Genomic DNA, 25116 nt, shown 5'->3' with positions numbered 1-25116 from the left:
CAAGACCCCCAAAATAGTGAGTAGCTGCAGGGGCAGGGTAAATCAGTGTTCCCGGACCCGTCTGTACACTGGGCACCTGGCTCTTGGGGAGAGCCAGCACTGTAGGGGGGGCCTGATAATCATTCCTGTCCCCACATTTTCCACAGGCTGTGTTCATTATGGAAGATATCTCGCTGCTGAGGGTGAGCAGGGAATCAAGGGAGGGTCTTCTCCAAGACTGCGGCTTCCACCCTGGCCCTTATGCGGCTCGTCTGTGTGCAGCAATGGTCCCCGCCATGACAGCAGAGTGGCACAGGAAAGTTACCATTAATGGGGCAAGAAACAAAGCATCTCTGCCAAAGAGCCTGTGGCAGCGGAGTGTCCAGTATCTCCATGAGAGTTTCCTGGAGATCTCTGAGGTAGATTCCTATTAAGTGAGGGAGTCAATCAACAGCCTGTTCCGCCACTCAGACTAGGCACGTGGTGGTAAGCGCATCATACAGACACAAGACTGCTTTTTGCAACCTTCCTGCCCCCAACAATTCGCTTCAGCAATTCCCCAAAACAAATCCACTTACCAGGGGCCTCCTTTCCTGTTTGTGCTTCACCAAAATCCAACAGCAGTGACTGGCTAGCCTCCTCTGGGGTAGAGAAGAGCTTGTGGCTGCATGCATCTCTGAGGCATCCTCTGCCTCTGGGTCGTCGTCCCCTGTCGACATCCTTGTCCAAGATTTCCTCCTCCTAGCTCGGTGCACTCTCGACTGGCACATGAGCCATCGAAGTATCCACAGTGGCCTTTGTAGTGGAGGTGGGGTTGCCACTGAGTATTGTGTCTAGCTCTTTGTAGAACTGTCAGCTTGTGGGCGCAGCACCGGAGTGGTGGTTTGCCTCCCGCACCTTGCGGAAGGCACTCCGCAGCTCCTTCACTTTGACCCTGCACTGCATTGTGTCCTGGTCATGGCTCCTTTCTGTCATGCATTGTGAAATCTGTCTGTAGGTATCACAGTTCCTACAGCTGGAGTGCAGCTGGGACTGCACAGCCTCCTCTCCCCAAATGCTGATGAGGTCCAGCAACTTGGCATTGCTCCAAGTGGGGGATTGCCTGGTGCTTGGAGCAGGCATGTCCACCTGGAAAGATGCGTTGAGACCACTGCATGCGTCACCGAGCAAACAGAAAGGGGACTTTCAAAATTCCAAAGGAATGTATGGGATGGGGAATGACGGTTGGTCACCTGAGGGCAGGGCAGTAGAGTTCAAACCGATGACCAGAGAGGTAAGAACAGGCGTTGTAGGACAACTCTCGGAGGCCAGTCGCAGCACTGCAATCGACCAGGATGTCTACACTGGCACCACAGCGCTTTAGCCCCGGCAGAAAGCTGTATGCCTCTCGTCAGGGTGGTTTTTTTACAGCACTGCAACTGCGCGGTTTCTGCACACTAAGTGGCTTGGCAGTGTGTACACCTCAGGAGTTACAATGCAGAAAGCTGCTTTACTGCGCAGAAACTTGCCAGTGTAGACAAGCCCATAGTTTAAAAGAGCTCAGAAGGTTGGCAGCCAAGTGGATGTGAAGGATTTGAATGAAAGTTGATCTGGTTATTGATTATAGTATATATGGATGGTACCAGATAAACCAGAACACCACACAAAGCAATGGAGACCTCTCCTGTGAATATAAATTACATGAGAAAGAATGAGTCTTTATTAATATAATAGGATTGTGTTGTGTTTAACAGGTGTCTGCTGCAGTATTGTATCACACGTCTGGCAAGATTAACTACCAACATATATCCTGAGAAGAGATGAAAAGATGCTGCCTTAAGTCTCAATTCCACTTATAAATATTCTTTTTTAGTAAAGTAAGAGTGGTAATTATTTATTATTGATTTGTTTATATAGTGCCGAAGGTGTAGTAGGTGTCTTGCAGACAAAGGTCTAAATTCAGCTGTGAGTCTAAGGGATAATAAAATGGTGTACTTATGACTTACTCTGGCTCCTCAGTGTCTGCCAGTATAGACTTGCTTAAGGCTTAACCAGCATCCACTGAAGTCATTGGAAAGCCTTCCATTGACTTCAGTGAAATCTGGATCGGAACACCCTCGTCCATACTCTGCTCTCAGTCGTAGGTAGGGGGTGGCTAGGGATAGAAGGGGTTCAGCATCCCCAAATCAATCCCTGCCAGGTGAAGCCACTTCCCTGCTGGCATTATGGAGGGGGAACCATTCCAAATTTGAGTGGCATTGCACATCAGCTCCTGCTCCCAATCCCAGACTCTCTGGAGCTGAGCCTGTATGGGGAGCAGAATGGAAGCAGTGACTAGGAGAAGCAGGACCCAGTGTGCCAGGTCGCAATGGCTCGTTCCTCATTGACACAGTCTCCAGCTCTGTCACACGCCACCCAGTTCTGATTACTTTCTCCACCCACTGCTGGGTGGTCCTGGCCAGAACCTGATTGTTTCTTTGGAACTGAGAGCCAATTAGTCACCGAGGAGCAGTAACTGGAGGTGGGTAGTGTGGGAGAGAGTCTGAGCCTGTATTGTTGGGGAAGCAGAGCCCCATGGAGTGTAGGAAGCAGCAGAAGCTTTACTAAAAGATTGCACCCCTCAGCGAACTGGCTGAATCTTTACATTTTTTTGAGGGGGGTGGGCTGTGACCCCCCTCACTTTAAGGATTGTGCCTGGTGCTCAGATTTGGGTGGGACATGGCCCAACCATGGCTATGCCCCTGCTGAGCCCAGCTGCCGATGCACTTAGTAACACCATTTTAAATACTGAAGTAAACCCATTGACTTCAGCAGAGTTGTTTTAGATTTACACTGATACATGGGGGTGGAATCTAGGCCCCTTACACTAAATTCTAGTACATTTTTTTTTAGCAAATAGTAATTTTGCCAAAAAAATGCATTTTTCAGGACACAAAATTCAAGTTGAATTTGGCGAATAGTTTTGGAGAAAAAAACTCCTGGAAAAAAACATTTGGGAATGTCAAAATATTTAGTTTCAACAGTTTAGAAATGAACTGTTTTGACATTTTGTTTTGAAACAACATTTTCTACATTAAATATGTATTTAAATCAATATTTTGTTTTAAAAAAGTCAATTTGAGCTGAAAAATGAAACATTTTGTTTAACGTCACTAAAATTTTTTCAGTTTTTTGTTTTGGTAAGAAAATGAAAAAAAAAATCAGTTTTTATTTGAAACTAACCCTCCCCCCCCCTTTTTTTTTTTGGATTTAGCCAAACTGAAAAATCAATTATTTGCTCAGCTCTAATTTCTATCAACTTACAAAAGTATAATGTGCACTACCTTTTGCATCACAGCTAAATTTGTCCTGTGGTCCCGACCATTAAGATCATACTCTAGAGTAGCAAACAGTGAATATTATATAGGTCTTGACATAAGCTCCCTTAGGTTATGTATTCATTAGGGCTGTCAAGCGATTAAAAAAAATAATTGCGATTAATCGCGCATTTAAAAAAATTAATTGCGATTAATCGCACTGTTAAACTACAATAGAATACCATTTATATGAATATTTTTGGATGTTTCTACATTTTCAAATATATTGATTTCTATTACAACACAGAATACAAAGTGTACAGTGCTCACTTTATATTTATTTTTTATTACAAATATTTGCACTGTAAAAACCAAAAGAAATAGTATATTTCAATTCACCTAATGCAAGTACTGTAGTGTAATCTCTTTATAATGAAAATTGAACTTACAAATGTAGAATTATGTACAAAAAGTAACTGTATTGAAAAATAAAACAGTGTAAAACTTTAGAACCTACAAGTCCACTCAATCCTACTTCAGCCAATCGCTCAGACAAACAAGTTTGGTTACAATTTGCAGGAGACAATGCTGCTCATGTCTTGTTTACAATGTCACCTGAAAGTGAGAACAGGCATTCTCGTGGCATTGTTGTAGCTGGCATCGCAAGATATTTATGTGCCAGATGGGCTAAAGATTCATAATGTCCCTTCATGCTTCAACCACCATTCCAGAAGACATGCATCCATGGTGATGACCGGTTCTGCTCGATAACGATCCAAAGCAGAGCGGACTGACACATATTCATTTTTATCATCTGAGTCAGATGCCACCAGCAGAAGGTTGATTTTCTTTTTTGGTGGTTTGGGTTCTGTCGTTTCCTCATCGGAGTGTTGCTCTTTTAAGACATCTGAAAGCATTCTCTACACCTCATCCCTCTCAGATTTTGGAAGGCACTTCAGATTCTTAAACCTTGGGTCGAATGCTGTATCTATCCTTAGGGTATGTCTACACTACGAGAGTAGTTCGATTTTACTTAAATCGAATTTTTGGAATTGATATTGCAAAGTCGAACGTGTGTGTCCACACTAAGGACAGTAATTCGACTTTGTGAGTCCACACTAACGGGGAAAGCGTCGACATTGGAAGCGGTGCACTTTGGGCAGCTATCCCACAGTTCCCGCAGTCCCCGCTACCCATTGGAATTCTGGGTCGAGCCGCCAATGCCTTCTGGGTAAAAAAATGTGTCGAGGGTGCTTTTGGGTAACTGTCGTCATCCGTCCATCACTCCCGCCCTCCCTCCCTGAAAGCGCCGGCGGGAAATCAGTTCGCGCACTTTTCTAGTCAGTGACAGCGCGGACGCCACAGCACTGCGAGAATGGAGCCCGCTGCGACCATCACTGCAGTTGTGGCCGTTCTCAACGCCTCGCAGCTTATCATCCACCTTTCCCAGAGGCAGATGCAGATAAATCAGGCGAGGAGGCTACGGCACCGCGGTGAGGGCCTGAAGTCTGAGAGTAGCACAGACCTGTCAGAAAGCACGGGACCCAGCGCCGAGGACATCACGGTGGCAATGGGTCATGTGGATGTTGTGGAACGGCGATTCTGGGCCCGGGAAACAAGCACGGACTGGTGGGACCGCATAGTGCTGCAGGTCTGGGATGAATCCCAGTGGCTGCGAAACTTTCGCATGCGGAAGGGGACTTTCCTTGAACTTTGTGAGTTGCTGTCCCCTGCCCTGAAGCGCAATGACACCCGGATGCGAGCAGCCCTGACTGTCCAGAAGCGAGTGGCCATAGCCCTCTGGAAGCTTGCAATGCCAGACAGCAACCGGTCAGTCCCGAACCACTTTGGCGTGGGCAAATCTACCGTGGGGGTTGTTGTGATGCAAGTAGCCAAGGCAATCGTTGATGTACTGCTGTCAAAGGTAGTGACCCTGGGAAACGTGGAGGTGATCATAGATGGCTTCGCAGCGATGGGATTCCCAAACTGCGGTGGGGCCATAGATGGAACTCACATCCCTATCCTGGCACCGGACCACCAGGCAGCCAGTACATTAACAGAAAGGGCTACATTTCCATGGTCCTGCAAGCACTGGTGGACCACAGGAGACGTTTTACGAACATCTACGTCGGATGGCCGGGCAAGGTTCATGACGCTCGTGTTTTCAGAAACTCTGGTCTGTTTAGACGGCTGCAACAAGGTATTTACTTCCCGGACCACAAAATAACTGTTGGGGATGTGGAGATGCCTATAGTCATCCTTGGGGACCCAGCCTACCCGCTAATGCCCTGGCTCATGAAGCCCTATACTGGCACCCTGGACACTGAAAAAGAACTCTTCAACTACCGGCTGAGCAAGTGCAGAATGGTGGTGGAGTGTGCTTTTGGCCGTCTCAAGGGGAGATGGAGAAGCTTACTGACTCGCTGTGATCTCAGCGAAACCAATATCCCCATTGTTATAGCAGCTTGCTGTGTGCTCCACAATCTCTGTGAGAGCAAGGGGGAGACCTTTATGGCGGGGTGGGAGGTTGAGGCAAATAGCCTGGCTTCTGATTACGCCCAGCCAGACAGCCGGGTGATTAGAAGAGCCCAGCGGGACGCGCTGTGCATCCGGGAGGCTTTGAAAGCTAGGTTCCTGAGTGAGCAGGGTAACCTGTGACTTTTAAGTTTGTGTACAGAGAAGCTGAACCTGCCCCCGTTTCTTTACCCAGTTAATGTTGACTATCCTCTCCAGTTACATACTCCCTTCACCCCCTTCCAACACATGTTTAGAAATAAAATCACTTCTACTTTGTTAATGAACACCGTTTTCTTTATTACTGTTTTTGCGGGAATGTTTTAAACCTGGGACGCAGACTGTGGTGGGGAGCGGGTGTAGTGTAGTGACGCAAATGACGCTTCTAAACTCCAGGAATGACAGGCTCCGCAGTGGTGGACTGGTTGTTTCAACGGAGCCTGTCACCCCTCCTGATCGGGACTGTGTGTATGTGGGGGCTATGTGACTTTGTGGCAGGGGGAGGACGGTTACAGATCCCCTGCTGCGTGGCTCTGTGATCCAGGATAAGGACCGCCGCATAAGATCTGTAACTGCCCTCCCCCGCCACAAAGTCACAGAGCAACCCACCCCCCACCACAGAACATGAAAACCACCTCCCAGACTGACCAGGGTAACTAGTGACTGCACTATGTATATGCCCTGCTGTTGGACCTGCCCCCGCCTATGTACCCTGCTAAAGGTGACTGTCCTGTCCAATTACCAACCCCCTTCCCCCCCTTCAGACAGACTCTCCTCCAAAAGAACATGATGGAAACAGTAATTAACAGAAATGTATTTTTTATTAGCAACTACACATGAAACTGGGGGGTGAAACTTGGACGGGGGCTTGTGTGAGGCGGGAAGGAAAGGACTTGTCAAATTTTGGGGAATTAGAGCCTTCTACTACTAGAGCAGTCTGCAGGGGTGGAGTGAGAGTTTGCACGGACTCTGCCGCCCCTCCTTCTTTGGACTTTGGGTGAGGGGGGTATGTGACTTGGTGGCGGGGGAGGGCGGTTACAGATAGACTGCAGCGGGGCTCTGTCCTCCTGCCTCCGTTCCTGCAGAACATCCACAAGGCGCCGGAGCGTGTCCATTTGCTCCCTCATTAGTCCAAGCAGCGTTTGAGTTGCCTGCTGGTCTTCCTGCCGCCACCTCTCCTCCTGTTCCATGTGTGATCGGTGCATTTGGGACAAGTTCTCCCTCCACTGGGTCTGCTGTGCTGCCTGGGCTCGGGAGCAGCCCATAAGTTCCGAGAACATGTCCTCCCGTGTCCTCTTCTTCCTACGCCTAATCTGCGCTAGCCTCTGGAAGTGTGATGCCAGGCTAGGTTGTGAGACAGTCGCAGATGTGGCTGTGGGAATGGGAAAAAGGGAGTGAATTCCTCAGAAAGATAAATGTAGTTGTGAACAAAGAACATAGTCTTTCTCTGTGAACAAGACCATGCACAGCACCTATCACATGCGCACTCAGGACAAGGTCGAATTCTCGGCCTTCGCATTCGGTGCCTGGAGTCTTGCACTGCAGATCTGAGAAGCGGGGCAGGACACCGGAATTTGTGTAGCAGGCAGACATGGTAAGCCGTAGACTTGTTGCAGCTTAAAACTTTAATAGTAGCACTGGCCTCCTTTCACATTGAAAGCAATGCCAGTCCCTGCTGCCAGCAATCCGGCAAGCAGGAACTCTGCCCCTGTCCCACCCCCTGGCGGCTGTCCCAGGGAAAGATCCCTGTAGCCTGCCCCTCTCCCGCCTCCACCGCGTGGCTGCAAACCGGCGGTTACAGTTCTGTAAAGGAACGGGCAAGCAGTCCCAATACTAACATTCCCCTACCTAATTCAAAGCAGGTCACCATGAGCGACATCACCCTGATGAGGATCTCAGACACTGAGAAAGAAAGAATGCTTCGGGAAAGCCTCCAAAGACCAGGACCGTATGCCGCCATGCTCTGCAGGGCAATGATCCCGGAGTACTTGATTGTCTCCTGGTGCGGAAACGTTTCATACCACGGAGGACCCAATAAGGCCGCTCTCCCCAGGAACCTGATGCAAAGGCTTTCCAATTACCTCCAGGATAGCTTCCTCGAGATGTCCCAGGAGGATTTCTGCTCTATCCCCGGACATATAGACTGCATTTTACTGTAGCTGCACTGGCAGGGACTAAACAGTAGAGCGGCTTGGGCAGAACAATCATGCTAAACCGGACATTGTTAGATTTTTTTTCAATAGTTGCATTGCCCAGGACTGAAACGTTAAGCGCCTAGGGCAAACTAATCATGAGAAACCCATTGTTGTTATTCTTAATATTCCTGTTCTGTTAAAAATAAATGTTTAGATGTTTAAAACACTTACTGGCTGATCCTTCCCCAGATTCTGTGTCCGGGTTAACGGCTGGGGACGGTTGGTAGGGGATCTCTGTAAGGGTGATGAAGAGATCCTGGCTGTCGGGGAAATCAGCGTTGTAAGCGCTGTCGACTGCCTCGTCCTCCTCATCTCCTTCCTCATCTTCCCCGTCCGCTAACATGTCCGAGGAACCGGCCATGGACAATATCCCATCCTCAGAGTCCACGGTCAGTGGTGGGGTAGTGGTGGCGGCCGCACCTAGGATGGAATGCAGTGCCTCGTAGAAACGATATGTCTGGGGATGGGATCCGGAGCGTCCGTTTGCCTCTTTGGTCTTCTGGTAGCCTTGTCTCAGCTCCTTGATTTTCACGCGGCACTGCGTTGCATCCCGGCTGTATCCTCTCTCTGCCATGGCTTTAGAGATCTTCTCGTAGATCTTTGCATTCCGTCTTTTGGATCGCAGCTCGGAAAGCACGGACTCATCGCCCCACACAGCGATCAGATCCAAGACTTCCCGGTCAGTCCATGCTGGGGCCCTCTTTCTTTTCTGAGATTGCACGGCCATCTCTGCTGGAGAGCTCTGCATCGTTGCCAGTGCTGTTGAGCTCACCACGATGTCCAAACAGGAAATGAGATTCAAACTGGCCAGACAGGAAAAGGAATTCAAATTTTCCCGGGGCTTTTCCTGTGTGGCTGGTCAGAGGATCCGAGCTTGGACTGCTGTCCAGAGCGTCAACAGAGTGGTGCACTGTGGGATAGCTCCTGGAGCTATTAGCGTCGATTTCCATCCACACCTAGCCTAATTCGACATGGCCATGTCGAATTTAGCGCTACTCCCCTCGTCGGGGAGGAGTACAGAAGTCGAATTTAAGAGACCTCTATGTTGAACTAAATAGCTTCGCGGTGTGGACGGGTGCAGGGTTAATTCGATGTAACGGTGCTAACTTCGACATAAACGCCTAGTGTAGACCAGGCCTTAGAAATCTCACATTGGTACCTTCTTTGCATTTTGTCAAATCTGCTGTGAAAGTGTTCTTAAAATGAATATGTGCTGGGTCATCACCAAGACTGCTATAAGATGAAATATATGGCAGAATGCAGGTAAAACAGAATAGGAGACATACAATTCTCCCCCAAGGAGTCCCCAAATTTAATTAATGCATTATTTTTTTAATGAGCATCATCAGCATGGAAGCATATTCTCTGGAATGGTGGCCAAAGCATGAAGGGGCATATGAAGGTTTAGCATATCTGGCACGTAAATACCTTGCAACGCCGGCTACAAAAGTGCCATGTGAACGCCTGTTCTCACTTTTAGGTGACATTGTAAATAGGAAGCAGTCAGCAGTATCTCCCGTAAATGTAAACAAACTTGTTTGTCTTAGCAATTGGCAGGACAAGAAGTAGGACTGAGTGGACTTGTAGGCTCTAAAGTTCTACATTGTTTTGTTTTTGAGTGCAGTTATGTAACAAAAAAAATCTGCATTTGTAAGTTACACTTTAATGATAAAGAGATTGCACTACAGTTCTTGTATGAGGTGAATTGAAAAATACTATTTCTTTTGTTTATCATTTTACAGTGCAAATATTTGTAATAAAAATAATAATATAAAGTGAGCACTGTACACTATGTATTCTGTGTTGTAATAGAAATCAATATATTTGAAAATGTTGAAAAACATCCAAAATATTTAATATATTTCAATTGGTATTCTATTGTTTAACTGTGTGATTAATTGCGATTAATTTTTTTTATCGCTATTAATTTTTTTGAGTTAATCACGCAAGTTAACTGCGATTAATCAACAGGCCTAGTATTTATATTAGTGTTCTTAGACTATGCAACAAGCTATTTGGATGAGAGCCCTGTGAGAGCTATTATAGCTGAGAAACTGAGATGATTAAAATATTTAGCAGGCTAGGGTTTGCCTGGAAAACATGCTAACAACTATAAGGAGCTGATGCACAAAAACGTTACTCTTGTGAGTAAAGTTATTCTTGTACAGAGTTGTTTATAAAATCAGGCCCTAAATTACTAGCTTCATGTCTTTGTAGATTGAAGGAATTATATGAACTGCTGGGTATTTCTTCTAACAATACTTCTTGCAGTCCACTCCAAATAAACTCTTCAACCTACATGTATTTCATTCCACCTTTGGGATGACAGCTCAGTGTTCAATAATCCAGATTAATGTTCTACAACCAGATAAACTAGTAAGAAGGCAAATCTGTGTCTGCATATTCCAGAAAATTCTGTATGGAGTTACAATTTGGCAGATTACACTACACCACATGCACTGCCATTGGGTTTTGTACAGTTTTAAAATATAAAATTGCTTGTGGGCTAAGGCATTCTCAGACTCAAGAAACCGACAAATGTCACTTCGTTTTACAAGGGACCCTGAGTTAGTGTTCACACTGTCACAAGACTCAACATAGGCATGGCCATTTATTTATTTATTTTTCTAGACTGAAGTATCTGTTGACCGCTTTCACTGCTCCCTTGCTGGATCCTGATCTTCTATCGAAGGTATTTATATGGCCCCCATTACTATAATATGTGCACGTCTCACAAATATTTAATGTATTTGTCGTCTCAGCACCCCTCTGAGGTGGGGGTATACTATTATCCCAATGTAAAAAAATAGGGAGTTAAGGCAGAGAGAGACTGTGACTGGCCCACACAGGGAGTCAGGGTCCATGTGAGGACTTGAGTCTCCTAAGGCCTAGGCTAGTGCGCTAAGCCCTGGACCATCCTTCTTTTCTTACAAAGCAGTTCCAGGTGCACATGAATGAGGCTCATTGCAGGATCAGGGTCTATAGTCTATAGGGTCTATAGTCCATGTCCATAATGTCCAATGCATTGCTCATGTTGTTTGATTTCATGCTGTATTCTACAACTTTTGCAAAATGGAGTTTCATTGTGAAGATGCCGTGAAGCAGTTCTGTGTGTCTGTTTACAAATCAGAATTCAGCTGTGAACAGAGAGCTGCTGCTGTTTAAAATTTTTTGGGGAGGATTCTACAAAGAAAATCCTTTTTAATATATGGTTGTTACCTTTGATCAGCATTCAGCTTCCCTAAAATGGCATCATAATCAACAAACATTCTTATTTCTTCTGCTAAACTGTGTAAACATAATGCTTTGAGAGCAGTTATTTTGTCCAGATATTATTGGGATGTATATATTTTTATTACAAAGATTCTTGGATACTTACTAGTAACCTACATTTTCCCATATGCATACTGTATGCTTATTTCTGACTGAGAAATCAGATCATTATGTATATTTTTATCCACTCTATGTTAGTTTGGATTAAAAAGTGCTTTTTGATGCTTTTGAGTATATTAAAGTACCCTACATGACAGAAATCTAAAAAGGCTCCTTTAGTTTGAAATCACAAAGCTTTTATTTTGAGGTTGAATGGTAGATCTTGGAGAGCTCGCTTTGGTTTGTCCTGAAACTTCCCCCCTTTTCATGTAAATAAAAGGAAACAAGGGACATTTTTGGGCTACCTTTCCATGTTTTCTGAGCAAAAGTGTCTTCTGAATACCTCTTTCGTGTACCTACAAAGACAGGACTCTGCTAACTAGAATCTCTATCGTACTACAGCTGAAGTTGTCAAAGGTTGAATAAGTTCATTGTCTGCATTTCTGCTCTGAAGCAGACTGAGAGAAATGAGTGTTAAGTAAACTCAACGACAGCCTTGCTAACGTCAGCATTCCAGGCTTCTACATGCTCATGCCTGCAACATAACTTCAGATTGTGACACCTCAGGCAAAGGCTTCTAAATTAACACACATCCAGCTGTCAGGGTTTTTATTTTCTCCTTTATGTTAACAGTTGAAAAGAAGGCCTAGCAAAAGGGTGGGCTCAAGTAATATTTATTACATTGTTTATTCTTTCGGTAACAAGGATGTGCCTTATTGAGTTAGGAAATGAATACAGCAATAAAACTTTAAATTTAACAAATCAAATGTGTCTTCAATTACTTTTGTCCTTTGCTTCTGGGCAACTGCAAAAGATATTCAGTGATACGTGGACACCTAGAGGAAATAGGCTTAGTCCTAGTGAAGTGCTGAATATCTCTTTCTTGCAAAGCACTGAGAACCCTTCAGCTGATTGAAGTCAGTGGAAGAGGAGTTGGCTGGGTACTTTGCCGGATTGGGTCCTCTGGACTTGTAGCTGACTGCTCTAAATTTTAAAAAGAAAACAGATGTTTATTACTTTAAACATAATTTTCTTGTACAAATATGCTGCTGTGGTGTTTTACAGTTCCAGGAAATCTCAATCTTTGATACTGGAGACTTTTGGAGGGCTGAAGCCCAGTTACCCTAGCTGATGAAAACAACAAGAATCCTAACTCCCAACTTCAAATGGAGGTTGCATATTGAGCAATTTTTAGTTCATAAAGAACAAGTGCCAACTTCAGAGCTTTTATTTCTGCTTGCACAAGAGAATGAACTATGTGAAATAGAGCCCTGTTCCTGTAAACACCCTTGTCCACACAAGAAAGTTTTACCAGTTATATCAACATAGTTATACCAGTATAACCCTCTGTGTAGACACTCTTATTACAGTATAAAAGTGGCTTTTTTTGTTTAAATCCCTTCCAAGTAATATAAACTAAATTAAATAAAAACACTCTTATACCAGCATGAGTGTCCCAGTCGGGAGTTATATTGGTGTAACTATGGTGGTTAAAATGTATACCCCAGGTTTTATTGCAAAATGTTTCCTGTGTAGACAAGGCCTTAGTGTAACTTTAAGTGCATGAACAGAATGTTGACTTCAATGTAACTCGTCATGTGAGGAAAGTTAAATACATGTATAAGTGTCTGTAGGAACTAGATTGGTCCCAGTCCCCCCTATACAGATGTGAATCTTGGATGGTCATGAGGAATACACATTGAGGCATTTTCTCTCCCCTGCTGCTGTGTGAAAGACCTACACAAACAAAACGGGGGGAACAGATGATCTGACTATATAGGGGAACTGGGCTAAACTGACTATGTATAAAGTGCTGGTAAATACATAAACAGCCTGAAAATATTTCACTAATCGATTTCCTTTATGGTCATCTTAAGAGTCACCTGTAAAAAGAGGCTCTGTCCTCCTTGCTCCTAGCTCTCTGTGACTGTGTGTACACTGAGGATTTTCTTAAAATTCTCCTAGCGTTGTCTTTGCTCTGGGGCAGTTCTAGCAATGGTACCGTGATATGGGGGATTTTAACTGCTGCATCTTCTAGGTTTGCTAAGAGTTAGGTTACATAAAACAGTGGTAAAAATGCTTGTGGGTGATCAGTACATATGTTCCTGCCATTGCTAGGCCCAGTGGAGCTGCACCAACGCGAGGGCAATTCACAGAGCTAGGAAGAGCAACCAAAGATGGTACATAGGCATGTTAGGGTTAGGGGGCCCTGTCTGCACAGCAACAAAAAACCCAGTGTGCTGAGCAGTCACATGACAGTCTAGGCCTCTGGCAGAGGTGGGTCACTGTTAGCTGCTGCAGTGTAATTGCATATTACCCAGGTAGGCTGTGGACACAAAACATGGTTTGAGCCAACCATGGCACTCAGGGTATGTGTGCAATGGGAGGGGTGATTGCAGCATGTTTAGACATACCTGAGCTAGCTTTGATCTAGCTTGATCAGAGCTAGCTTGAGTACTTATAGCAGTGTAGACATGGCAGTAAGGGCAGTGGCATGGGCTAGCTGTTCCAGTATGGACCCAGGGTTCTGGGCAGGGTTGTATGCGGGAGGCCTGCTGCCCTGGCTACACTGCTATTGTTACTTGAGCTAGCTTTGATCAAAGCTAGCTCCGTACGTCTACACATGCTGCACTCACACCTCCTGATTGCAGTGTAAACCTACCCTAAGTAGGTACAAACTCCATTAACAGCTGTAGTGTGGACAGGCACTATGCAAACATCCTTATAGGTCTGTCAGTGCCCCTCAATCATGACCTACAACACCAGTACTACTAAAGTTGGGGCCCCCTCCTGAGTGATCAGAATCAATCATGCTAAACTCTTTGGTGGTGGCTTTTTGGTATTGACAAATGTGGGCTAGAATAATATTGCAGTATTGATTTTCAATGGTGATGTACCTTAGCATTTGAGTTCAGGATTCCAAGCATTTATGGGTAGTGCTGCCTATCCTGGACCATCAATCCCCTTGCAAAATTTGCAAACCAAATACACAGCTTGGCTTAAATTTTCAGAAGTGTCTCGTGATTTGGGATACTTTAATTTTAGGGTGCTTAATTTAAGACCTCTTAAAGAAGCCTGATTTTCAGAAAGAGCTGTGTACCCACCTGTTGACAATCAGGTCCCTTTTAGGTGTTTCAGGTTGGGCACCCAAAAACTTAAGGCATGCAAGATCACAAGTCACTTTTGAAAACATAGGCCATTTAAAACCCTTTCCCCTTCCCACTTGCTTCACGTACATAGAATTTCTATCATTAGTTTTGGTTTCTATTTTAATTCGCCCTGTTTATATTTGAGTACTAGCTATTTTAAGGCTCAGGGAGGTTTGTTCAAACCTGTTTTTCAGTTGTTTAAACTGGATTGCCTTTCATGCATCTTGATCAAAGTTAATAGCAAAATCATAAAATCCCACAAGTCACACAATAGAGAATACAAACAATTAAGCTAACCTTTTACCTGGATTTTCCTTTAAAATAATTTTGAAAGACAGCAGCAAACATCTCAGCAAACCTGATTAAGTGAGAGAATATTCAAACTAACCTTATTGTAATGCAGTGTCCTTTTCAAATGAGTAGACCATCAGGAAGTGACTAGTACAAACTCCCACACTAGATAAGTTCATTACCCTGGATTTTCTGGTGTGTTGACATCAGTGAAATAGTTAACAATGTTGGCATTAAAATGGTCACAATTAGGCTTCAAAGTTAACACCCCATCCCATTGAGATAAATGGGAGTAGTTTACATTTCTTAGTGCTATTGTTTCAGTCTGGCTTACTACAGATTCTAAAATAAGACAACAGTACATCTATTTACATTCTGCTTCCGCAAACCCAGATGTGTTAGAAGCTTCATTGTTTTAAATGGAAGCTTAAGATTTTGGAAAATACAGCAAAATCCATGGGGTGTCGGTAGAAAGAAGACTCTAAATCCTTGTGAATTACAGAGTCATGTAGCACCCCCACCCCTCTCCCCTTGCCTGCAACTCTCTATTGTCTCAGCTCAAGGCAATAAAGCCCTGGGGGGGGAACAACATTTCATACATGAAACAACCTCAAATCAAGTTCTTAACTTATAAATTTTCTAAATATGGGGAAGTTCAGGTTTTTCCTTTCTTCATAGATAACAGGAGAGACTATAGATGAAGGGTGAATTTATAGTTACACTGAAATCAATGGCTAAACTCCCACTGACTTCAAAGGGGCCAGGGTTTCACCTGAAAATGTTTGGGACCAGATGCTGCTCTCTGTGGCTCACATGAGTAGAATCAGTGAAATCATTTCTCCTGTAAGTAAGTTAAGAAGAAATCTGACCATTGAAAGGTAAGTTTTAAAATATTTCCTTGCTGTTTTATTGAACAAGACAAGCCGGCCAAAGCCTGCCTTCATTTACATGCTGTGCAATCCCATGACTGACTTTAGTAGGATTGCAGGGGCTGGAAAGGATTGAAGTGAAGCCAGAATTTGGCAGTAAATGTGGTAGAAGGTCTCTATTTCCACAACCCCCCCACTAGCACATTGCTCTCTCTGCCCAACCTGAGGGTTTCTGCTGCGTGGTGAGCTGCAGTCAGAGGCCGAGCGCCATATAAGCTTCTGTGTGAAGACTTCCCACTGCATATGCTCAGTCAGTGCACTTCCCCAGCTGTCCTGGCTAGCCCCTTTCTCAGCCACCATCCCCCACTTTTACAGCTGTTCTGGCCCATGTGGACCCCTGTTAAGATGATAAGCAGTAGCACATTGTGCCACTGAAACCTCCTCTCTTTGGACTTTCTGTTACATAGTGCCTGAAACCATGGGTTATACTGGTGGAAGATAGTGTATCCAGCTCTGAACCTAGTCCAGTTCTTTCATTACTTGTAGAGATGGCAAGATGTTCATTGATGGCTCTCGTTGGACCTTCACATTCATTTTAACAAGACTAGTTCTATAAATGAGTCCTTTTAGAAGGAGGACATATCCCATGACTTGTCCAAAGCATCTTTTTTTATACAAAAGCAATTCTACAGGCCCAGGAGATATTCCAAAGACTTTTCAATAGTAAGACTCAACTCCTCTTTGTCCAAATGAAATGAGCTGTTTGCCTTTTAACATGGTGCCTCATGTTTCTCCTCACAAGTTACACTTGTATAAAGGAATGGAAACTTCACTAATTTCAACTCAAAGGAACAGATTCCCAGCTTGTGTAAATTTGAAGTCAGTGGAACTAAATCTGTTTATACCAGCTGAAGGTCTGTCCAATAGAGTGTCCTTGTCATGTTTTTGACAGTGTGGGAGGTTGATCTCAGTCTCTTCTGAAGAGACTGAAGGTTTGTTGGGCAAAGTCTGCACATCCCAGAGACCATCCTATGGAAAGGCCCATGTTTCTACATTGACACCCAGTGTCTATGTCTCCCTGTTGCTCCTTGACTGCACAGTTCCTTCTGGAGCAGTGACACCAGGGGCTCCACTTACTGACAGTGTCTCCAGATACCCGCCTGGAGGGTTTTCATGGCATGGAGAGGGAACCTGCACAATTTACTGTTGACATCTTGCTCTTGTGTTTGCCCTCCAGTTTTGTGGGGGGAGTTGGTGAAATGTGGTCGGCCTCCTTCCCCCCGTCACTGGCTCCTGCAGAGTCTCTGTGGTGGGGATTCTGTGGGGCTAAGGAGAAGGTGTGGAACGTGTTATGTAGCTGGCTCTTTCCCTGACCCCTGTGCTGTTGCACCTCCACTGGCTTGACCTGTGGTGTTCAGCTCTTCTCTGGCTACAGAAAGTAGAAGGGAGCTTGGGGTCAGCTTTTTGTGAGTTTGCCTGCAGCAACTAACTGGCTGTAAAACAGGAACATTTAATCATCATATACCACTTTGTAAATAATACCATGAAAACAAGTGTATCTGCAAACCACAGTCAGTCACTGGAAAAACCAGCTGTGGTTTGCGTTGGTTCAGCTCCCTGTTATATGGGTTTTACGGGGATGTATCATATTTCTACTTGTCCTGAGGGCCAAGGAATAATATCAAGCTTGGTGGTAGAGACTCCAGGACCATATCAGGCTGGAGGTTTTACCGCTTTCCCTCTCCAGGGGTAGTGCCAGTTATAGGTGTAGTAGACAAATGCCAACTACAGGCAGGTGGTTTTCCCACAAGTAATGTCAATTGTGTTGCCAGCAATCATGATTTTTGTTTTGTGACTCATAATATTTGAGATTTTAAAGGGGGTTTCATGAATTTTCTGATTTCTGACTTACAAGTGGAGTTTCGCCTTATCCAAAATGGCTGCCATCTCCCATTGCTGAAGGGAGGGACTGAAACCACAGTCTGCCCCTGGCAAGATGACCATCATCTCCCATTGTTTCCAGTGGAGCTGAAGCTAGCCTGTCCTAAGGGACGATGGTGGCCCTTTCATCACCATGTGAGGGATAGGCAAGGGACAGGAGTATGCCAAGGCTCCAGGAGTGGAATCATAGAGGCAGCTGGGAAGGGGAATTTGTTGGGAAACTGGACAAGACACTATGAAGAGACAGGAATGTGGGGGAGCAGGAGGTGAAATGGGTGGGGGGAGTACAGGGGAAAAGGGGGGCATGAAGCGGAATGAGTGTGGGAGTACAGGGGAATTGGGGAAGCAGGAGGTGGACTGGGTGGGGGAAGTAGAATCATAGAATATCAGGGTTGGAAGGGACCTCAAGAGGTCATCTAGTCCAACCCCCTGCTCAAAGCAGGACCAATTCCCAACTAAATCATCCCAGCCAGGGCTTTGTCAAGCTGGGCCTTAAAAACCTCCAAGGTTTTTAGTACAGGGGAATGGGGGGGCAGGAGGGAGACTGGTTGGGGGGAGTACAGCAGAATTGGGGGAGCAGGAGATGGACTGAGTTGGGGTAGTACAGGGGAATGGGGGAGAAGGAGGTGGACTGGGTGGGGGAAGTACAGGGGGATGGGGGCAGGAGGCAGACTGGGTGGGGGAGAACAAGGGAATAGGCGGGCAGGAGGCGGACTGGGTTGGGGGGAGTACAGGGGCATGTGGGGGTTGGAGGCGTGCTGGGTGTGGGAGTACAGGGGAGTTGGGCAAGCAGGAGGTGGACTGCGTCCGAGGGAGTACAGGGAAATGAGGGGGCAGGAAGTGGACTGGGTCTGGGGGAGTACAGGGAAATGGGGGGGCAGGAAGCGGACTGAGTCTGGGGGAGTACAGGGGAATGGGGGGGCTGGAGGCGGACTGGGTGCAGGGAGTACAGGGGCATGTGGGGGCTGGAGGCGGCTGGGTGGGATAAGTGGGAATGTGGTGTGGCACAGAGGGAGAAAGTGATGTGTTGGAGGTTCTGATGGAGAACTAAGGTAGAAAAGAGGGGGCACAAGTAAGTGTAGAGAGCGGGTGGCTGATAGGAGACTGCGGGGAAGCATGGAGTGATAATGTGAGTAGGGCAGCTACCGATCCTGTCTGGCTATGGAAGGGGGAGAAAAAGGATAGAAGGTAGCTCCCCACACTCCAAGGGATATGAAAGAGTAAGTGGAATCCCCTCTGAGCAGTGAACAATGAGATCAAATTTGTGTGTGTATTGAAGACTGAATTTTGACCCTGGAAGGATCACACACAAAGTGAGGGTGCTTTCTCCTGAATGCCACCCCCGAGCAGGTGGAAAATGTGATTTATTATTATTTTAAATCTCATGAGCTAATCTCCTCATTTTTGAATGTTTGAGGCTGGTGACAGAGTAGTGGCTTAGGAGCAGTATCAGATGGGGGATCCTTCAGGAAGAGTGCGAGTTGCTTGGAGCACTTTGGAACAGGAGCTGCTTGGTGTGTCCCTGCCCCTTTGGAAGATTCAGGGGCAGAAGGTGGAATCTGTCAGAGGTAAGGAACATAACCCTGCTCTGACAGGTGAAGAGCTAAGGGGGCTCTGAGTCCTACGGTAGCTGTGCCAATCTGGCCCTGCCAGTCATGCATGGTAGGGAAGAGGGCTTTAAAAGGAAGAAGCTACAGTCAGCAAAGTGGAAGCCCTGAGAAGAGAACAGCTGGAGTGGCTCCTGAAGCAGTAGGAGGAATCCCCATGCCAGAGACCCCCAAGCTCTGCCAGGAGTCCCCAAGGCAAGCTGGCTAGGGAGAGACTGACTTGGCTACCTGGCCATAAGGACTCCAGTAAATCTGCTACCCAGGCATCACTGAAGTAAGGTGGTGCACTGTCACTGACCTTCTTGCCCCCCCCTTTTTTTTTAACTCTGGGTGGGGCTTATGCTCAGTCTGAGTCTGAACTTTTGCGGTCCACCCACCTCTAAACGAAGTAAGCAGGCCTGCAAGGGTGGGGCCCACTGCAAGGGCTAAAAGGCTTTGGTCTGAACTGGGCTGAGCCCCTGGTGGTAACTGGGAGTGGCAAGGGGCCTTAACCCAGTTAGGGAGATGCCCCAGAGAGACTCTTTGCACAGACACAATAAGGATGATGATAGCAGTTGTCAGTGCTAGCATCACAGTTCATGCTGGGATAACAGAGGGAGCCTTAAAACAGTCACTACTTTTTAACAAGGGAAAATATTTCTCCATCTCCCCAAGCTTTCTTTGCAGTTCAAACATGTCTGTCTGTGATGTACATATAATATACAGCTTAATCATTAGAGGCATTGCAGCAAAGGTTACATGAGTATAATAAAAATAATTCTCTGCAGTGTGGTTTGGGTGGCGCAGGAGGGTCCTTCTAACACCAACACTTAAGATTTTTTTGATCTATTTTTGTCTCTTACCAATAACCAATCTCAGCTTTGTCTCAGGCTTTTAAATTAAAGGTGATTTGCAGAATAAAAAAAATAGGTTGGGCTTTTGTGTTCATTTCTGACATATCAGTAAGGCTTGAAAGATTATTTTTCTGCTTGATTTTTTTTTTTTCAATTAGAAATGCAGGATTTACCTAACCTATCTTTCCTGGTAGACCCTGTAGGTGACTAGAAAACTAGTAGGACTATGATGTCACATGGACCTGGATAGTTTTAGCTGGACTGTTTAAACTATTTATTGTTTTCTTAATGTCTTTATTTATTCAAACAGGTAATTATAGGCCTGTCAGCCTGACATTGATCCAGGGCAAGATAATGGAGCCTCTTATATGGTCTTGATTAATAAAGAATTAAAGCAGAGTAATGTAATGAATTCAAATAAACATGGGTTGGTGGAAAAGAGATCCTGTCAAATTAATTTGATATCTTTTTTGGATGAGATTACAGATTTGGTTGATACAGGTAATTGTGGTGACTTAATACACTTAGGTTTCTCTAAGGCCTTTGACTTGGTACTGCACAATATTTTGATTAAAAAAGTAGAACATGTGACAGACCCAGACCAGTGGGGTACTGGAATCTGGTAGAGGGCAAATATACTGGTCACTGGATGAGTAGTTTTCTGTTCCCTGAGTGACCAGAGAAGGGGCTGTACTAGAGTAATCAGGAACCTGCTAGAACCAGTTAAGGCAGGCAGGCTAATTAGGACACATGGAGCCAATTAAGAAGAAGCTGCTAGAATCAATTAAGGCAGGCTAATCAGGGCACCTGGGTTTTAAAAGGAGCTCATTTCAGTTTGTGGTGTGAGTGTGAGGAGCTGGGAGCAAGAGGTGTAAGGAGCTGAGAGTGAATGCTGCTGAAGGACTGAGGAGCACAAGCGTTATCAGACACCAGGAGGAAGGTCCTGTGGTGAGAATAAGGAAGGTGTTGGGAGGAGGCCATGGGGAAGTAGCCCAGGGAGTTGTAGCTGTCATGCAGCTGTTACAGGAGGTACTATAGATAGTTGCAGTCCACAGGGCCCTGGGCTGGAACCCGGAGTAGAAGGCAGGCCTGGGTTCCCCCCCAAACCTCCCAATTGCCCTGGACTGTGGGTTCTTCCAGAGGGGAAGGTCTCTAGGCTGTTCCCCAACCCACATGGTGGATCTCTGAAGCAAGAAAATCTGCCAATAAGCGCAGGACCCACCAAGATAGAGGAGGAACTTTGTCACAAACTATATAAAATTAATGCAGCACCCATTAAATCGATTAAAAACGGACAGGTCATTGAGCAGGGGTGTTTTCTGTCGGGTCTCACAGGGATTGGTTCTTGGCCTTTTATGCTGTTCAACATTTTTATGAATGACACAAAATCATTACTGATCAAGTTTGCAGATGACACAACAATTGGGAGTGATAAGTAATGAAGAGGACAGGTCAACTGATTCAGAGTGATCTGGATTGCTTGGTAAACTGGGTGCAAGCAAACAACATGCATTTTAATCAGCTAAATGTAAATGTATGCATTTAGGAACAAAGAATGTAGGCCACCCTTACAGGTTGAGGGGTTTTGGGGGGTTATCCTGGGAAGCAGTGACTCTGAAAAAGAGTGGGATGATGGTGGATAATTAGCTGAACATGAGCTCTAAGTGTGATTCTATAGCCAAAAAAACTAATGCAGTCCTGGGAGGCATAACAGGGGAATCTTGAGTAGGAGCAGAGAGTTATTTTACCTCTATATTTGGCACTGGTGCTACTGCAGCTGAAATATTGTGTCCAGTTCTGGTGCCCACAATTCAAGAATGGTGTTGCTAAATTGGAGAATAGTCTAGAAGTATCTACTTAAGGAGCAAATATTTAATAATGGGCTTTTCTGTCTAGCAGAGAAGGGTATAACATCATCCAATGGCTGAAAGATGAAACTAGACAAATCGACTGGAAATAAGGTGTACATTTTTAATGGTGAGAGTAATTTACTATTAGAACAATTTACCAAGGTCATGGTGGATTCTCCATCATTGACAATTTTAAAATCAAGATAGGATTTTTTTTCACCTAAAAGATATGCACTAGGAATTATTTGGGGAAAGTTCTATAGCATGTGCTATACAGGAGGTCAGACAAGATGATCAAAATGGTCCCTTCTGGTCTTGGAACTGACAAATCTATAAAAAAAACACTTGAAAAGCAGTGGGAAGGAAAGCTCATTTTGTGAAATAGCATAACTGCCCCTTTAATGAACAGCTGAGAAAGCTCCCACCCAAACTCTCTAGCAAGACTTAGTATTTCTGATGATGCAGGGATAAAAAACAAGCAAGGGAAAAAAATCTTTGGGGCCTTCTTTATACATCATAAAGAATCAAACAAGGGTGCAAGTCCATCTTTTTTCATGCTGTCACAGCCAATTTTGTGATCAATGAAGATTTTGCTTAAGCAACTGTTTTTTGAAGTCACTATTATTGTAGACGGGGCCAAATCCTTTTCTTGCTCCTACCATGAAATCCCATTAGACTTCTTGGGATTGGCTATGGGGTAAATCAGTGTAGTATTGGCTTCTGGGCCAAATTCTTCTTTCACACTGATTTTCTGCCAGTACAACTGTATTGAGTTCAGTATAGTGAAACCTGATTTACTCTGGTATCAGATGAGAATCAGGCCCTCCCATGGTAGCATTGTCACTACCCACGCTGGAGAACAGGCCCATGGACAGTTGAGAATATGGGAGGCATTACAGGTGCTTGGAGTCACCTTTCCCTCTTGTTCCCCACCCGCACTCCATTTCTTGTCTTGGATAAGTGGGGCAGAGTGGGATCATAATGGATTTGCACTGTGTGAAAAGAAAAAGAGGAAACTCAAGAGCAGTATTTATTTTGAAAGCTGCTCTTATGGGTTTATTTAAACCTCCTATTTAAAAACATCACCTCAAAATGAAAATATTGATAATACATACTTGGGGGAAAAAAAGCAATTAAAATGTAATGGAACCCCTACAGTGTGCAGTAAAAACACTCCATACCAAAGGCAGAGGAAAGGTGTGTTATTTAAACAAATAATGGGCTAGAGCAGAGAATCAAAGATACATTTGTTGGATTCATTTACACTTTATGATTCTCTGGTCCCTTTCTCCAAGGATCTCAAAGCACTGTGCAAATGTTAATTAAGACTCTCAAACCCTATTTGAAGTAGGTAGATATTCTGTTACTCGTTTTAAATATGGCTAAGGTGACTTCTCCAATGTCACACTTAGTCAACAGCAGAGCTGGAGATAGAACCTGGTTGACCAGTCCCCTATACTAACCATCAAACTGCACTGCCTTCCTGTATGATGAATGTATTATGGCACTCTGACCTTTTAGTTAGCAAATCATAGAAGATTAGTGTTGGAGGAGACCTCAGGAGGTCATCTAGTCCAACCCCCTGCTCAAAGCAGGACCAATGCCCTCTAAGGCTTGGTCTACACTACCCCCCTAATTCGAACTAAGGTATGCAACTTCAGCTACGTGAATAACGTAGCTGAAGTCGAAGTACCTTAGTTCGAACTTACCTTGGTCCACACTCGGCAGGCAGGCTCCCCCGTCGACTCCGCGGTACTCCTCTCGCCGAGCTGGAGTACCGCAGTCGACGGCGAGCACTTCCGGGTTCGACTTATCGCGTCCAGACTAGACACGATAAGTCGAACCCAGAAGTTTGATTTCCAGCCGTCGAACTAGCAGGTAAGTGTAGCCAAGGCCTAAATCATCCCAGCCAGTGCTTTGTCAAGCTGGGCCTTAAAAACCTCTAGGGATGGAGATTCCACCACTTCCCTAGGTAACCCATTCCAGTGCTTCACCACCCTCCTAGTGAAATAGTTTTTCACTCCAATGTGGAGTGTCTTTTTATAAGCCAAGGGAGGGGGGTGGTGGTAGTGGTGGGGAAAATAGCTTTTCACAACAAAATAAGAGCTTGAAAACAACTGCATGCACTCTCCCCCCCCCCCCCCCATTGTAGTTTTGTATATGGTGTTGTTGCTTTTTCTTTTCAATCCATATGAGAAAATGACTAACTGTTTTTATTGCATGGCAAAAACATGAAGTAGACTGAAATAGCCAACAGTACACTATGTGAATGAGTTAGGAACCAGAAATCCCACCATTTGAACAGTGGAGAGTAAGTGCAACTTGAAGGTGAAAATTATGATGTACAGGGCTCTGGTGCCCTACCTTCAGGTATCTCCCTCATATACAAGATGAAAGTGATATTGATAACAAAAATATTTCCCAGGGAATTAAAACCATTAGAAGCTTAAAATGTCATGATTAGAGCTGGTCAGGAATTTTCTGTTGGAAAGATTTTTTTGATGGAAAATGCAGTTTTCTTAACACTGAAATTGTCTGTCTGTGGGGAAAATCTTGATTTTTGCAAAGTTTTTGGGTTTTCCAGTGGGAAAGCCATAACATTTTGTTTTTTGTTTTTTGTTTGGATTGGTTCAATTGATATATTTGTTTGTTGGACTGACCAAAAATTTTTAGTTTCCAGTCAGTTTGGCATTAAATTGTATTTCCCTATTGTGGTGCATTGCCTCATGGGAGTTGTAGATTGGAGTGCCTGATGTCCCCATTCCTTTCTATGGGCTGGGATCTCTGACTGGATTAGATCACTTACAGTGCAACACAGTCTCTTCTGTGACCGAACAGCACCGTGCATCATGGAAATTGCTCTCCCATAGGGGGAAATAGAGGTATCAGACCTGAACTATAGCTCCTATGATGCAATGTGCCAGGATAGGGAAATTCAGCTTAACATTGAACTAACATGAAATGTTTTGGGTCAGTTCAAGAAACCAAAATGAAACATTTTGATTGGGAATATTAAAATGTTTCATTTTGACAGAAAATGCAAAACAATCCACTTTGCCATTTCCAAACTGAAATGTTTCATTCTGTGAAACATTTTGATATTTCAACTTTGTCCCAATTCAAGTCTAGTACATATCAATTCATGCAAAAAGGGAGAGGAAATAGCACAGATACAAGCTAATTAATCTAGTTTGTAAGCTCTTTGGCCCATCTTTTTATTCTGTGTTTGTATAGCCCAAGG

The 25116-nt window shown here is 44.8% G+C and overlaps 1 protein-coding gene and 1 long non-coding RNA gene across 3 annotated transcripts in view; one reads left to right on the top strand and one right to left on the bottom strand.

Annotated features, from left to right (window-relative positions):
- Positions 1–6478: 6478 nt before the first annotated feature.
- Positions 6479–8637, bottom strand: LOC135982522 (uncharacterized). Its single transcript, XM_065589550.1, has 2 exons — positions 8135–8637; positions 6479–7140 (listed from the first exon to the last, which is right to left on the bottom strand). Exons 1-2 carry the CDS (start codon positions 8535–8537, stop codon positions 6680–6682), a joined length of 864 nt encoding a protein of 287 aa, XP_065445622.1. The 5' UTR covers positions 8538–8637; the 3' UTR covers positions 6479–6679.
- Positions 8638–20592: 11955 nt separating this feature from the next.
- Positions 20593–25116, top strand: part of LOC135982069 (uncharacterized) — a 39418-nt gene continuing 34894 nt past the window's right edge. Inside the window, exon 1 of one of the 2 annotated variants that reach the window (XR_010599277.1) lies at positions 20593–20973. This is a non-coding gene — a long non-coding RNA (uncharacterized LOC135982069). The remainder of the gene's footprint in view (positions 20974–25116) is intronic. The other variant, XR_010599276.1, reaches the window with a different exon arrangement.

The sequence above is a fragment of the Chrysemys picta genome, chromosome 3, assembly GCF_011386835.1.
Source record: "Chrysemys picta bellii isolate R12L10 chromosome 3, ASM1138683v2, whole genome shotgun sequence".
Lineage (NCBI taxonomy): Eukaryota > Metazoa > Chordata > Testudines > Emydidae > Chrysemys > Chrysemys picta.
The sequence above is the reverse complement of the archived record's forward strand: the minus strand, read 5'-3'. Positions and strand labels throughout refer to the sequence as shown.

Excerpts from the sequence above, each read along its gene's own strand:
- LOC135982522 (XM_065589550.1), bottom strand. The coding sequence starts at position 8,537 with ATGGCAGAGAGAGGATACAGCCGGGATGCAACGCAGTGCCGCGTGAAA. Across the intron at positions 7,141-8,134 it reads ATCTGGGGAAGGATCAGCCA|CCACATCTGCGACTGTCTCA; the intron begins GTAAGTGTTTTA and ends CCATTCCCACAG.